This window comes from Agelaius phoeniceus, chromosome 1, assembly GCF_051311805.1.
Source record: "Agelaius phoeniceus isolate bAgePho1 chromosome 1, bAgePho1.hap1, whole genome shotgun sequence".
Taxonomy (NCBI): Eukaryota; Metazoa; Chordata; class Aves; order Passeriformes; family Icteridae; genus Agelaius; species Agelaius phoeniceus.
Window position 1 is genome coordinate 58,042,484 of NC_135265.1, and position 16,756 is coordinate 58,059,239.

Genomic DNA, 16,756 nt, shown 5'->3' on the forward strand with positions numbered 1-16,756 from the left:
GTAGCCTCTGGAGGACCTCACATTGGAAAAGATGGGACATTTTCTGTGGTAAACGGAGAACACATGCTCAAACAGATATTTTTTTTTTCTGCAGGAGGGAAGCCTACAAGGAAAGCCCACATTCCAGGAAGGAAAAACTGGGAGAGAGATGAAGCAGCAGAGGAACTGCTCTGTAATGACCATATGCCCTCATACCCACTGCAGTGGGCATGAGGAATTTGGGAGGAAGCAGTGAAATTGAGCTTGGAAAAGGGGAAGGAAAAGTGTTATTTAATACTTGTCTTTGTTTCTCATGTTAAGGAAACTTCTCTGTCTGACCATCCAGGAGCCATTCTGGGAGTCACTCTTGCACCACCTGAGCTGGTACTCAAAGCCCCTTCACAGCTACACACCCCACACTTACAGTCAGATGTTTCCTCAGAAGCTCAACCCCAGGTTTCACTTAACAGAGTCTCAGACTTCCAGATCATTAAAACAATTTAATTTTGGTGCAACAACTTAATAACAAAATAACAGCTCAAACTGGGTGCCTCTGAGGAGAGATACCCTTACAATCAAAAGGCAGGAAAGTCTGGGGGTTGGCTGCTGCTGCTGCACCACTTGAGTGGTCAGGAGGTGCAGGACTCTTTGCATAACAAAGGACCATACAGGTCCCCGGGCCCTCTGTTACTCAAAGAGTCAGAAAGAATCGTGGCCTCTTGCCTGGGACACCCATAGATCAATCTGCAGTTTGCACTTCCAGCTTGCAAACCCAGCTACCTTCACTAAATGTATCCCTTAACATCTGACTGCCTGAATATTGATTTTCATTGGAAAAAAATTAAAATCATTTTCCCCAAGTTGAGTTTCTTTTGCCCTGTAACTGGTTAGCATCTCCTCGTTTTCATCTCGGACAACCCATAAGCTGTCCGATCCTATTTTCCCCTCCTACCCCAAATGAGCAGAAAGAAAATGAGTCAACAGCTAGGTAGGCTGTTTGCCATTATGGGTATTGTAGTTCCATCATATTACATTAAATAATGTACTGACATAGCATAATGTACGTTGTGAATATCTCATTCTGGTGTCATTTTTAGCCACCTAATATGCAGCATGAATATAACACAGGACAAAAGGTCCTGAATCAATTAGGATGATAAGAGTGATTTAGCTCAGCTTTCTGCAGCTACACTGGTAGTAGTAGACAAGCCTGACTTGTTTGAAGCTTGGTCACATGCATCTATGCTAGAGTGCCCTGCATATCTGCTTAAAGTAAATGTGTTAAAGGTTCCTGGAACCTTGGAATGGGTTCCTACAGAAGTCATCAGGACTCAAACAAAGTAGTCTCTCATTTGTATTCCATCCAAGCCAGCACTGGCAAATGCCAACTGTTTCCATCTTCTCAGTCCCTGTGATGCACAGTACTCACCAAAATATGGTTCATTCGGGCATCCTTTCAAGCGTACCCCCTTCTGAGTACATTCAATCAGAAAGTGCCTTACAAGTTCATTTGATGAATCTCCAACTGTGTTGAAAAATAAAGCTCATAAAAAGAAGCAATTAACAGACAACTCTCACAAACTAGATATTTATGAAGCAGTTTTTCCACATTACTACCAAATGTTTTACATACAAAATGCAAAGAATACAATTAGACCTACTCTGCAAGTTACAAGATGTATTTAAAAGGTTGTTTTTCAAAAAGCAAATAAGCAAACAGCTCACTTCAGACAGCCAGAGGAAATGGTTTAATATTCTTAAGTGACTGACATCCAAATATACACTGGTTTCAAAAATGTCCAAATATGGTCCCAGCTACAGACAGGAACAGAAATTTGGAAAATGAATGGTTAGAAAGTCTGATGCACTTGCCCATTAAAAGAACTTGTATCCAAAGTGACAAGGAAGAGAAGTATGAAAAAATATTCCCATTTCCAGTGATACTTCTGTTCACGGAAATTCCCCAGATTAAAAGAAGAGTAGATTAAGCTACACAAAGGTAATGATGGCAATTCTCTCAGTGCATTTTTACATTTCTAAATGTCTGCAGTTTTATGCTATGTCTCTGCATCTCAAAACAAACATTTACATGAAGCACTGGAGTTTCACTTGATTTTTAAGACAGTTTTAATCTCAGGAATCAAAGACAAACCAAAACTGTAGAGTTGGATGAAAAGAGGAGATTCAAAGTCCAAGAGACCCGTAAAAAAATCCCTCAAGATTTAACATTTTTTTAAACCTGTACATATATATGCAGACATATAATTAAGACAAATATTTCTTGGAAGATAGATTGACAGTATGAAATATGACTACAAAACTAATCCTCCTCCAAATAGCTAAAAGGTTATTTCATACCAACAGGACAAAGCTATCAAACCATTCAAAGCTTAACAAAAGAGCTACAAACAGATGTTCCCTTTCATCTATCAGGAAACACCTCAAGGGTTGACCTTCAGGCCAATACAGATGAATGCATTAATATGGACAGCAGAAACTTCTATGCAAGCAAATATTGCACTGATCACTTTTTCAAACAGCTTACTGTTTGCTGTTACGCTCTCACCAATTAAAAATAAATTACTACAAGATATGTGGGGAGGGGAAGCCTGGAACAAGAAACACTACAGGAAACAGAAACAATCTGTGTCTTCTGGTGTTAAACAAGGGAAACCAGATAAGCTAAGTATCATGAAGTGAGAAGTGGAAGAATACTAGTCTGACTACTACTAACATAAACTGTCTCTTAAAGCCTAGCAGAGTGTGAGCTTTCATGTCTTCCTGGACTTCACTAATAAGAAAAGACTACTAGAAACACCCTACAAGCCACTTTCAATTTGCCTCCTAGTTGTTGCTATCACCACCCCAGTACACCTACGCTGAGTTCAATACGTAAATCATTGGAGTGGTTCTACTGATGTTTATTGGCAACAAAAAGGACTACATGGCAAGTTGTTACTAAAAATTGTTTCAAGACACCAGATTAAAACAGATTCAAAGTGTTACTGTAATAGAGGTGAACTGCTAACAGTTGCCAAAGAGTAAGCAAATCCAAACCAACAGCCAAACAAAAAAACAAACAAAAACCACCAAAATCATACTTCCATAAAAACAACACTAAGAATAAATGCTTTCCTGTAATCTTAATTGCCTACCTCACCAGTCATTATATACTAATGAAACATAATAAGCTTTGTAAAAGAAAAACAGCAGCAACAAGAACCACTCCACTAACTTTGCAGTAGTATAAATGGAACCAAGAACACTACAGATACTGGCTGCTGAGTTTCCATATACCAATTATTGATTTCTGCATGTTCTTCTCACTTTATGTTTCACAACCATCAGGCATGAATTATATATGGAGGCACTAGAGCTGACAGAGTAGATATATAGATCACCACTTCTTTTAAACTATTATCCTTAGGAATCTCTTCAGATTTTTATCTGAAATAGAACTGTCTCAAAACAAAATTTTGGCATTAAAAATATCCAGCCCTCCAGCAGAGTAAAAACTTTACATTGTAGCCTGTGAATCAAATGCAAACTTCTGATTGCTAGGGAAGACCAGTTGCTGAGATGACACTGATTTTCATTAGGCTGATGAGGTACAACATATACACAGACACAACAGAAGTCATGGTGAAACCATATAGTATAACAGGCATCGTATCCAGTCTCATTTAACAACACATCAACTGTAACCTGCAATTCAAGTTACACTTATGAGAAGAGGGGAAGATTCCAACAGATTGCTACCCACCAATAAGGACTACCTACTATATATAGCATTTTCAATAGCATATAGAAGTACCTTTCTTTAACTGTAGCACAGAAGGAGGTGGTGTGGCAACTTTCATTGCTAGCCCATAGGCTCCCCGGAAAGAATGACTGTCTCGAACAATGAAAGACCCAGGTTCCTTTTCCTTAAGAACAGCAATCGCTGCAAGAGATTCCAGGAAAGAGACAGAAAAACAGTTCAAGCACAATGCACACACTCAGAAAGTACAGAAGTACAAATGTATAATGAATAGGACACCAGAAGAAGTAAGAACTTTTTCTCTATCCTCACTGCCATGCAACAAACACAATCAAGTGTATTTGGGGAACCTGAGTGGAAACTCCTTGTCCAAATCTCACAGATACTTATTTTAAAAGAAGCCTGAAGTACAGAACCCTGATTTTTACTGGTTTTTAAACTAAGAGGAGTGCTCAGGTCCCACCAGAATTCCTACAACCAGCGCAAGAGCAAGTCTACTTCTGCTTATATTTTGTCAATTTGTTAAAAGACTGCATAGCTCTCTGTAATTCCCACACTGACTAGACAGCACTGTTTTTCACTTCCTATTCAGCCTCAACAGGCAGGACAGATTCATTTTCATCCACCACCAAGTTTTTGTCCCTGCAAAGCTATCTTACTGCCTTAGGAGTTTTGAAGCAAAGGAAGGAATGTAAGTGTATATTCTGCTCTTTGAAGTACTTTTCATCTGTATTTTGGGATCTCTTCTGCAAGTGCAGTATGAAATCCTCTCCAAGAGGGAACACTTGCAGGGAAATTGCTGATACTTTGCACAAGTCAGTTGCAGACTTTGAAATCTAGCAGTCCAAAATTTTAAACTTACTTTGAAAACAGACAAAAATTAATCTAATGATTGATCTTAATAAAATCTTTGTACTTTGCTTTCTTTCCTCCCCCACACAAGTTTTACAAATACGTGTGTATACCAGTATACTTTGTTTCTAGAATTTCCAGCCATCAGCATGCCTTCAAAGAAATCCTAGAAAGAGCCCAAATTTGGTACTGGAGTCCTTAATTGACTGTTCATACAGAACATGGATATTATGCATATGGGGCACAAAGGCATATTTTGCAAGGCTGGAGCAATGTTTACAAAGCAAAGGTTCATTTCATGAAAAAAGGGGAAGTAAAAAAAAAATCAGAAAAATGCAGACAATTATCTCTTCTGTCAAAGCAAGTAAAGCAAACATATGCATTCTATTATCTTCATCTGTCAGATGGCAAAGGAAAGAACCATTTTTCACAACAATATGTCTTGTTTTGAGAGGACAAGGATAAATAAACAAACCCCTACAATTAATCAATACATAACACTTCTAAATACAAAGGGATGCAGTAATAATTTGTCACATGAGCAGTCTATTAAACACAGGGGAAAAAAGATCAAAAAAGATCAACAAGAGTACCTTAAAACATTTTTTAAATGAACTTTTACTTTAAGGATGAAAAGAGGCATATTAAAAGGTTGGGAGGACTATTGTTTCATTTGTCCAAGCAATTAGGTTTTAAATTGCTTTATATCTATGTCCCTCACTGGACACACATCACGTGAGGTATTTTTCTGTATATTTAAAGACTCAGTTTTCATTATGGGTACTTAGTAGATAATGCAAAGGAGACTGGAGTGAAAGGACCAGCAAAGTATCATCCAGAAATGAATTAATGTTCTGTTTTCTATGTCTTTATTCCCCAGGCATCCTATTTACCACAAAAGAACATCCTCACCATCTGAGAACATAGTAACTAGACAGACACAGCAATTCATCATTTTCCAATAGCTGAAGTTCACACTATTTTGGTTTAGTATGAATACCTTTCTCAATGTAGAACTAGTTAGTAATTTTTCATTTTTGACAGCTGCATTTTAAAAAATTCCAGCTTAAAATCCTGCCTTATCTCATTAATCACAATTCACTGTAGCTGACTATTACAGTATAAACACAAGCACAATCAGACCAATTGCATTTGGAAAGCACTGCCAGAGACTGAAATGTTATAGTTTCATGGCTGAAACACTGTTATAAAGGACTTTTGCCCATTTTAGCAAAAGTGTGTAATGAAGCTGCAGCAATGAAGCTGCACCACCAAAGCCCACCCTACCTTGAATGGACCTCCTGACTGAAACCCTGAACTGTGAGCTAAGCCCCATAAAAGAGCTTGAGATAAGATAGAAGTGACACTGTTTTTCAATCATCTCAGGTTTGAGAAGAAATGGGTAAGGCTGGGAGAGAAGGATGCATTCACAGGAGGTCCAAGCTCAGCAGCTGTCCTGAAAATCATCCCCAGATGGCTTCAGGGTGGAGGCCATAGTCCACAGGCTTATCTGCAGCCAGGCTTGCACAGACTCCTCCCCAACAAAGAGGGGACGAGGACAGTTTTGGGTATATGTCATGACCTCTGGTCAGACGCAGTGAACATCCACCCTCCATTACACAAACTAGTTCAGCTGTAAAACTCCCCACTCTGGGAAAGCCACATCTGCAGGACACTCATGTGAGGGGCAGCTGAGGAAGTGTCATAATCCAACAAAGACCCCTAAGGCACTCCCCAGACTCATTCCTGAGGCCCTGCACCACAGCACTATGCATGATGCAAAGTGATGCAACTGATTCAGTCTTGCAAGAGAGAGTATCCCCCTTCAGGGGAGGTACCTGGGCCCAACTTGTATTAATCTTGGGACCCACAGAGGGGAGATATATTTCTACTTAATCTGTTCCTGTCATTCTTCCTGTCTCCCCATAACCTCTTTTTCTATTTCTTTCTCTTTCTCATTTACTGTTAAATAAAATATATCATTTTTTTGGTATCAACATTTAACCATGTTTGGTTTTAGTCTCATTTCACAGAATATTCAAACCTGAAGTTTCTATCTGAAATCCACAGAAAGGTCACTTTGCTCCTCTAGAATTAGTGGATTGTAACGAGCACCCAGCATCCTTATATATGTACTGTTGTAGGGACAGTGTCTAAGTTCATAGAATCATGGAAGAATGGCCTGGATTGGAATGAACCTTCAAGATCATCTACTTCCAATGCTCCTGCCATGAACAGAGACAACTTTCATTACACCAGAGCCATATCCAGCCTGGTCTTGAACATTTCCATGGATGGAGGGCATCCCACAGCTGCTCTGGGCATTCTCTTCCAGCGCCTCATCACCTTCACAGTAAATAATTTTTTTCTAATATTTAATCTAAACCTACTTTCAGTTTGAAACCATTTCACCTTGCCCTGTCACCACTACATGATCTTCTAAAAAGTCCCTCTCCATCCTTCTTGCAGGCTCCACTCAGGTACTGGAAGGCTGCAGTTAGGTCACTCTGAAGCTTTTCCTTCTCCAGATTGAAAAATCTCAATTCTCTCAGCCTTTCCTCATAGGAAACGTGCTCCATCCCTCTAATCAACTTTGTGGCCCTCTTCTGTACTTGCTCCAACAGGTCTATGTCTTTCCTGTATGCCAGATGCAGTACCCCAGGTGCTCGTAAGTATTAACTTCCACATAGGTAATAAAAGATTTCTTCAGTTCACTAAATAATACACCTACAAATGAAAGTGCTGTATCTGCATCATATATCATAAAGATGTTGTTCAATGGTACTGACCTTTAAGAAATAATGTATATCTCTTGACATTGAAATTCAGGCTACAAAATGACTGGTGGGTGAGGATGCCTTCGTGGTGACCTAGCTAATGAATTATGCTGAGATCATGTCAGAACAGCACACTTACCCTCAAAAGGTTTCAGAGAGCAGACAGCCATTTGGTGTTGTTTCATTCAAAAATCAAAATTCAAAAATCTGCAGCTTCATACCAAAGAGCATTTGCAGCAGCTACCACAGGTAGATCTATATTACTTCATAGTTAGTTCAGTTAGGTTAACAATTTGTTTGATTAACTGAAAATTTTTCAGGACTATTTGACTGCCCTCCACACTCAAATTCAGCCTTTCAATGAAAGAAACAAGAGGGGGTTGTCTATTGCCTTTCTAGGTTTTATATTTCTTTTAGAGATCAGTTATCTATCTAAAATCGAGATTTCACTAAATAGCTGAACGGGTATGTCAGAATATTTATCAATAGATATACCTTGTTCTCTTGAAATATCTGGCTTATACCAGAACTTGGATGTGTCCTGAACAAATTTTACCGTCACATGTTTATCAGCCGTGTTTTCTGTGAAATAAAAAGAAAAAAAAGTCAAGAATGTTTTAAAATACAAAAGTGCTTTTACTTTTCTTTCCAAGTTCCAATCACCACGGATACTCAAAAAACTCATCATTAGGACAGTTTAGAGAAACTGAGCTGTTTTAGAACCAGCAAATATAATACCATACACTAAGATTTTGAAAGCATGTTCTATGTTTCATTTTGCAAAATCCTAAAATATTAAAACCTTTTAGTTATAAAGCTGCATTAAATACAAACTTCTCAACAGGGCCCAACAAATACACATGTACATCTTTTACTTTTATCGGCACAACTCTAAAAGGTACAGAGAGAAGCCAGCCCTTTTAAAAAGAAATTGAACTCAACACTGGTCCACTGTAATCTGACAGCTGAAATAGTAAGCTGACCGATGGCTGGCTTCTAGGAAGCAGAGGAATAAATCTAAAGCCTTGTTTCCTGAATACTGCATCCAAAGACAAGGAACTGGCAACCATTTACTGCAAACATTCAAGTCCTCTGTGCCATTTTCATTCCATTATTTTTTTCCCTCTCCACTTTTAAAACCCCCACAAATCTTTTTATAAACTTATATAAAATCTAATGTACTTTGCATTTCTCTGATACAGAACCTACCTGGCACTGGGGAAGGGCTTAACATTTTTGAAAAATCTGGGAGGACATTTGGGAAGGGAATGCTGATTGTGCTTCCACTGTGAGGGCTAGAGAAGCCACTTGAAGACGGTGACACAGAGTAAAAGGAACGTTCTCCTTCAGAGGACCTCGTCTTCTCTGGAAGAGGTGGTTGAGCATGTAGGTTCCCTCCATGGTGATGTGGAACTGCACTGTTCTGGCTGTTGTGTCCAGAGGCCACTGTAAGAAAGTTCTGCGTCAAAAAGTCATTGTCATCAGCACTTGCCACTGATGAGCTCAGCGTTTTAGATGTGCTAGCATTGGCTATGCAAGTAGCTTGTATCTCCTCTTGGGAGGAGCTACTATCCCTGGTACCAGTGCTGTAGCTCAGGTAGGCATGGGCACTGCTGCTGATACCATGTTCTTGGTGTGGCTTTGCTGGTGAACTCTCCAGGTTGCTCAGGTTGACAACTTGCATTCCTGGAGTTTGGAAATGAGACAGGAGAGAGACATCCTGCACAGCACTTGAAAATTCAGAGGGCACAAGGTATGGCTGCCTGGTGTTTCCCACTGAAAACTGCGTTGACAGGGAAGCTTTAGAGCTGTTTTCAAGCCAAGGATATTCTGCAGCAGAAGAGCTGTCAAAAAAAAAAAAAAATTTAACACAAAAACAAAACAGTAGCCACATCATTCCCTTAAAATGTTACTGTACAACCCATACTTCAGTGGCCATTGAAAGAAATGAAACATGACAGGACAAAAAAAATCCCAGGGCGCTCATTGAAAACATGCTAGACCAGGTAATGAATGCAGTTAGATCAAGGGATTCCAACCTCATCCTGACCAGTAACTTCTTCAATGTACATCCATTATGCTCGGTCTTATCTCACCCTCCACCTAGCCATGTTGATGGGATAGTTTCTGAGTTTGCACAGTAAACCAGTCCATAAAAATAATGACAGCTAAAAATACTTCTCCCTGTTTGAGGGGTATAGTTTTAATATGAAACAGTTTAGTGAGGCTGTTTGCAGCATTGCTTCACATACAGCTGTCCTGATGAGCTAAAGCACTACCTGAAAAATAATAAGAGGCAACGATTTCTTATGCCAAAGCTGCACAGAGGTAGACGTTATGGAAGAAACATGACACGGCCATACCAGCTCTTGCATGCAGAGTGTCTTATGCTCATCAAAATATAAATGGGCTGAGGAGGGGGTTATGCACCATCACACAACAAATCAGTAACTATGATAATGGTAAGAACACAATTCACAAGGAATAAGTTGCAGACCAGATCTATTTCAATACAATTTATATTAAAAAAAAAAAATAAAGAGGCAGGTCCAGTGGTTAATTTAATTGGTGGAAAATCTCTGATTTATAGAATTAAATACTTCAACAGTAAACATTCTGTTTTTCTACTGGGTAGCAATTCTACTTGTTCAAGTAAAAAATAAAAAAAATGTCCTTCCAAACAAAAGAAACTAAGCATCTGATAAAATCATTTGATAAAAGTTTAAGCTGTCTCCTTGCTTCTGAAAATGAAATGCCCTTAGGCTGTAGCTGGAAAAGATTACTAATATTACCAAATCCAAAGAGAAAAAACTCATTGTGAAATGCAAAGAGAAAAAGCTGACATAAGATATATATCAAAAAAGAAAGGATTTTTAATTAAAAGGGAGTTGTGGAAATGAATGCCAGTAGATTTAAACAGCTCAAATTAGAAAGGCCATTAAATAAATGGAAGGTAAGCAAATTGAAGAAGACATTGCTGCAAGAAAAAAACCTCTCCTCTAGAGCTGCAGCTATCTTGTAGGTGAAATAAAAAAATTATAGAAAAAGTATTTAGAAAGAAGCAAACAAAATTTTCTAGATAAAGTCTGAAGTAGGAATGTAAACTTGATAATGACTGAATTGACTGATAAGCTTTTAATACATATCCACTTGTAATTGTTACACTGCCTCTTCTGCAGCAAATACCAACATATTTTGTTCTATCTTAAGGTTCACATTTGTAATCACATAACCAAAACATTCTTTCACAGTCTCAGTACTGACTGAAAATGAAACCAGTTAGATTGGAAGATAAATAAAAGATAAGTAGGTAATGACATACTTGAAGTACTGACACTCTGACACTCCAACCAGAAGTATTCCAAAATACTTACTGTGAAAAGGAGCCAAATAGCTAAAAACAAGAATAGGATAATTAGCCAGAAAGGAATGTTTTCTCAGAGTGATAGAGAAGGCAACTTCTTCAGGTCTAATGTACCACCTTGTCTATCGAGTAAATATAGTGCACAGCTAATGACTGATCACACATTGTTATGGTCTTCTGACCATTCTAACAGTAACTAGGGACTGCTTGTTAGTTTGCTGTTTCTTGACATTTCTTAGCTTATGCTGTAAGCTCCTTTGGACAAGAAATACTTTATAAATTTATACAGTTCACAGGATTGTCAAGAGCGCTACATGTTTACCACAATCTAACTGTAAAACAATAAAATTTCTAAGCCTGCTAATCAGTTGAAAGGTAATCAGCTATACACTACCAAAGCAGATCTACTGACATTTTACTGACTAAAAACATATGTCTGCAGTGAGAAGAGCGCTCCCTTTCTCTCATATACAGCTTATTCCTATGTGAATTTATGTGGCTTTAAGTTAAACATCAGAGATGCCAGTTAAGCACACAGAAAAATATATGAGCTTATGTATGAGCTATATATATGTGCTAGCACAAATAACATAACTGAGCTATAAAATTCTATTTGTCTTCTCACTTATGTTCAAAGCTAATTGTGTCCCTCACATAAAAGTAACACCTCTGTATGTGTTAAAATCCATTCAATGGACTCCAACAATAAATGTGACAACCCACCTCAAAATTCTTAGAAAATGATCTGCAGTGAAGATGCAAGCATAATGTTTTGTCTGGGAACTATCATTATGAGAAATAAACAATAATGGAAGAGAATCTTTTCCTACCTTTCTGCCCCTGGGATAGGACTGCTATTTGCAATAGTAGACGAAGATGCAAAACAGCGTTGAAAAGAGGGATCAGTCTGCATGTTGACCCTCAGCAAAGAAGAGTTAGTGCCCACGGTGCCATCAGACATCACCACAGAGAGGTTAATGGCTTCTGTGTAACTTTGAGATTCTGCAGCAAAGAAAACAAAGTAAATGCAAATTTAAAAACAACATGCATTTTTATGAACCTTGTACTGAAAAATGTGTTCATAAAATAGTTTTGCTTTCTCTTAATAAAATTATAAGGAAGATTTTTTTGTTTGTGCAGTAGATATTATTTCACAAAATTATGTTGATTGCTGAAAACATCCAGCATGTCAAATAGCAGAGGGAATAGAGATTACAGAATTGCTACACTCAAACTGTTTGATCACTTCTCCAGAATACATTCTCTAGCCCTATAGATGAGAACAGACTGTTTGTTCCAAGATGTTTTGCATTTCACAGTCCACAGTGCTAAACAGGTATGTCTAGTCAAGTGCACCATTTGCACTTAAAATACCAAAAGGAAACTGGGTGTCCTGGTCCCAGCCACTACAGAGTTAATTTTTGCAGTAGGCCAGCACCTGGAGTTATTGTATACCACCTCAAATCATTGCTGGGGGTGGGGGGGGAGTCTTTCAGGGAGAAAAGGTCCATTCTGGTTAAGAAAGCATGGTGGAGGGAACAGGTGGTGGTGGTAGCAATCTGGAAGGTCTCAGGGTGGGGCCCACTTGCTGAATGGGGCAGGGGACCTGATGGATAAGGACACAGATGACACTGAGGTACAGCCTTCTTTATATCAAGTCTTTATCAGTGAGACAGGCCTTTGGGAACCTCAAGCCCCTGAGACCACAGGTAAAATCTGGATCCAAACATACCCTCTGTAGAGGAGGACTAAGCCAAGGAGAACTAAAACAAACTGGACATATTTGTGTCCATTGGGGACTGAGAGGTTGAACACATGAGAGCTGAGGGAGCTGGTGATATCCCGCAAGACCATTCTCAATAATCTTTGAAAGGTCTCAATGACTGGGAGAGATTCTTAAGAACAAGAAGGGAGCAATTATCACTAATTCCTCCAAGAAAGGTATGAAGGATGATCCAGGGAATTGCAGGGTTGGTTAACCTAACCCCAGTCTCTGGAAAGGTGATGGAGCAACTAACCCTGGAAACCACTTACAAACACATGGCAGAAAAAGACTGAGAGTTGTCAGCATGAATTTAGAAAGGGGAAATCATGCATATCCACTGAGATAACTTTCTTCAGTAAACTATCTTAGTGGCCAAGGGAAAAGCAGTGGATATTCCTTATTTTTACTTTAGTAAGGTTTTTATCTTGGTCTCCCATAATATCCTCATAAACACACTGATAAAACAAGGGTTGGATAAGTGGAAGTGAGATCTAATAAAAACTGCCTGAATACCTGGGCCCAGAGGCTTGTGACCAGCTGCAGCAAGTCCACTAGAAGGCAAGTCTTTACCATTATATCCGGGAGCTGATACTAGGACCAATAGTCTTCAACATCCTTCATTAACAATACTGATAATAGGATAAACTTTTATCATCAAGTTTTTCAGACAACAGAAAACTGTCATTGACAGAGGAGTCATTAACAAACCAGATGGTTGTGCTGCTATTCAGACAAGGGAGAAATGGGAAAAAAGGAATCTTAAGTTCAACAACAAGAAATAGGAAATCTTAAGTTTCCTATTTAATCCAAGAAGAAAAGGAATCTTAAATTCAACAAGAAGAAATACAAACTCCTGCAACTGAGAAGGAATAATCTGTGGCCATAGCACATGTTTGGGGCTGACTGGCTGGAGACAGTTCTGTGGAGAAGGACTTGGTGGTTCTCATGGACAATGAGCTGACCATGAGCCAGCAATACAACTCCATGGCAAAGGTGGGCAATAGCATCTCAGCTAGCATCACAAAGTCCTGCCAGCAGGTAATGGGAGGTGATCCTTCCTCCCTGCTTAGCATTAAAGGCCACATGTAAAGCTCTGTGCTTATTTATGGGCTCCTCGGTACACGAGGAACAGGGATTTGCTTAAACAAGTCCAGCACAAGGTCACAAAGACACCATCACTGGGAGCAAAGCATCTTTACAGAAGCAGGGGCTGAGCCCCAGACAGCTGGGACTGTACAGCCTGGAGATAAGAAAGCTCAGGGGTATATTAACACTGTGTGTATAAACCTTGATGTGAAGGCATGAGGGTGCCTTCTGCTCACAGGATGAGAAAAGGACACAACAAAAGGGGTTTAAAGTTTAGCAGCATAGAGCAGCACATGGTTTACCTGTTGTGTTGGTTTTGTCCAGGGTAGAGTTAACTTTCTTAACAGAGGCTGGTATGTGACTGTTTTGGATTTGTGTTTAACACAGTAATGATAATACAGAGATATTATTGTTATTTCTGAGTGTAATATATGTTGGGAAACAATTCATGCTAGAAAAGAATGTACTTTATAAAGATTGTGAAATCCAAACGAGTCTCTGACCACAAGCAGCCCAAGAGGTGGACATCTATTCAAACTCTGAAATTCCTGAAGGCGGCAGGAGAAAAATCGGCATTTAGCTTATGAATAGACGCACGCAGCGCAATGACCATCGCTATCCCGAGCCATCGGAAGACACCTAAGAGCGATCATCGCCCTGTTGATAACATCGATCAAGATAGCCGAAGTCGCCAGAAAGATACATGTGAATACGCGACTTCCCAAGATTCGATTAACACTGGCTATCAACCAGGAAATGGCGATTGTCCAGCTCTGAACAGTGAAAGAACCAACTATGAATGTGAAGAGTTACAAAAGAAAGTGGCACTCCTTCGCCTGGGGCACAATAAACTGTATAAAACATCCCCCGCTAGAAGCGACTCTTGTGAATGGGGCGGTGGGGGAGGAGGGGGGGGGAGGGGGGGAGGGGTGATTCGATGCGATAGAGGTCAGATACAGGTTCACCCAGTGCCGATCCCGGGCTCGACCCTGTCTCTTTGGCTGTGGTGGTTTTGAGGACCGTATTCTGGTCGCAGAAAAAGATAAGTAAATCTTTTCACATTTTTGGTAATGTGGCTTTCGATTGATCATTTGTAACACTGAGCAAGGCTTACACAGATCCAAGGCCTTTCTGCTTTTCATACCGCCACACTGGCAAGGCAGTTGGAGGTGCATGGGAGGTTGGGAGGACAGCCAGGACAGGTGACCCCTACTGACCAGAGGGATATTCCAGATCACATGACATCATGGTCAGTATACAGAATGGGGGGACGAAAGAGGAAGGAGAGGACATTTGGAGTGATGGTGTTTGTCTTCCTAAGTAACCATTACATATAATGACAGGCTCTGCTCTCCTGGGGATAGCTGAACATCTGGCTGCCCATGGGAAGAAGTAAAGTAATTCCTTGTTTTGTGTCGCTTTTGTGTATGGGGCTTTTGCTTTCCCTCTTAAACTGTCTTCATCTCAACCCATGAGTTTTCTATCTTTTACCCTTCCAATTCTCTCCTCAATCCTAGGGGCTGGAGAGTGCCCAGCAACTGCACTGGGCTTGGCAGCTGGCTGGGCTTAAACCATGACACCTGTGCAGCTACAGTTTTCAGGTGTGACCGTGTCCACACCACACAGACAAAGAAGCAAAACAACTGTAACCTTTATTTCCTAACAGCCTGCAAACAGCACCAGACTGAAATATGAAATATGTTCAACTTAATTATACTGTGCATAAATACTATAAGATATAGTTAAAACAGATGCATTTAGATGAGGAATAATGTGGATGCTATTACTGCAGAGCTTTCTACAGGAACAATTTCACCCCATTTTTCAGAGGTACACTTAAATAACCAGTCAAGCTCTAATGGAGATTACATTTAATTATTCTGTATTAGTATTAAAAAGTCAACACCTATTCACATAGCTCCAAGCTCAACCACACTGTTTTCCATGACAGAAAGCTGTAATACTACAAATGCCCATGCATCTGAACAGCTTCATTCACCTGAATAGTCCTACTGACCTCAACACTAGCAGGACTGAAACCCAATAAGACAATCACAGATGAAACAATCTCTAATTACTGTTTCTTTAGTTGATATACTTCCAAAGAATCAGGGAGGGGGGAAAAAAAACCCAAAACCAAGGAAGTCACGGAATAATTCCACTCCTACAAAGAGTTAAGATCACAGTAATGCATTTTTTCCATAAGCAAATCTTCCAAATGTAAAAAGCCACTGAAAACAAGTCAAAATGAATATTGTTTTCCCTTCAATTCATGGCAGAGCTTGGTTCTGCTATTACTTGAATGAGCAGTGTGCAAGGTACTTTAAAGATATGTCTGAGACAAGAAAATCTGCAAGTTAGTGCCTTGACTATAAACCATCTGAATTCATCACACAGCACACATTGAACAGAGCAAACATTTAATTGGATGAGGGAAACAGAAAGATGCCTTTTAACAGAAACTGTCTTTTAACTACACCATTACTTTAACGATATTCATAACAGCAAGAGAAGTGAACTTTAAGGAAATACTGCAGAAATGTTTCGTGTGGAAGAGCTACAGAAATCTGAATCTGTATTTACCAGATCAGCTACATCACAGTCATCCTCATACTGGTGCAAATAAGAGTCAGAAAAGCTGGCTGCACAAACCCATATTGGTCAACTTGATGTACACAGGAAGACTACTAGAGCCTCTCCAGAAACACAACTTCAACAAATCTCCAGAGACCAACATTTGACAAACCATCTCAAGTGCAACAGGCATCTCATCTCTGCATATGACCTTGCCCAGATGCTTCCCAATTACACTGCAGGTTGAGACGATTCTGCTTTTGAATTGCATTCCTCACAGGAACAGGAATTACAATCCCAAACTTATCTCCACATGCTTGCTTGTTTTCATGTCTCTGTGTCTCTCCTGATACGAAAATATATAGGGGAGTCACTGGAATCCAGTTACCAAGACTCTGGGGGCAAAGAGGGGAGTGACACTCTTTCTGAAATAGCTTAAAATCTCCCTAATATGAGCTCAACTACGTGCATAAGAGTTAGTCCAACAGATTTACACAGCAAATTCCACTCCTTCTACAGCACTTGCTTGAATAAAGAGACCAAGGCTTGATTCTTCCCTGTTTCAGGCCTTGGATTGCTGCTATTATCTTTACAGCTTG

At 39.6% G+C, this 16,756-nt stretch overlaps 1 protein-coding gene across 10 annotated transcripts in view; it reads right to left on the reverse strand.

The window, feature by feature from the left end:
* Positions 1-16,756, reverse strand: part of TNS3 (tensin 3) — a 204,965-nt gene that overhangs the window by 17,442 nt on the left and 170,767 nt on the right. For 9 of the 10 annotated variants that reach the window (XR_013182632.1, XM_077179503.1, XM_077179501.1 and 6 more), the window contains 5 exons: positions 11,563-11,734; positions 8,578-9,212; positions 7,864-7,950; positions 3,794-3,922; positions 1,409-1,504 (listed from right to left, as the gene is read on the reverse strand). Coding sequence is in view for 9 of the 10 variants with exons in the window: in XM_077179503.1 (XP_077035618.1) it covers positions 1,409-1,504; positions 3,794-3,922; positions 7,864-7,950; positions 8,578-9,212; positions 11,563-11,734 (1,119 nt within the window). In the remaining variant the exon portion in view is untranslated. The remainder of the gene's footprint in view (positions 1-1,408; positions 1,505-3,793; positions 3,923-7,863; positions 7,951-8,577; positions 9,213-11,562; positions 11,735-16,756) is intronic. The other variant, XM_077179494.1, reaches the window with a different exon arrangement.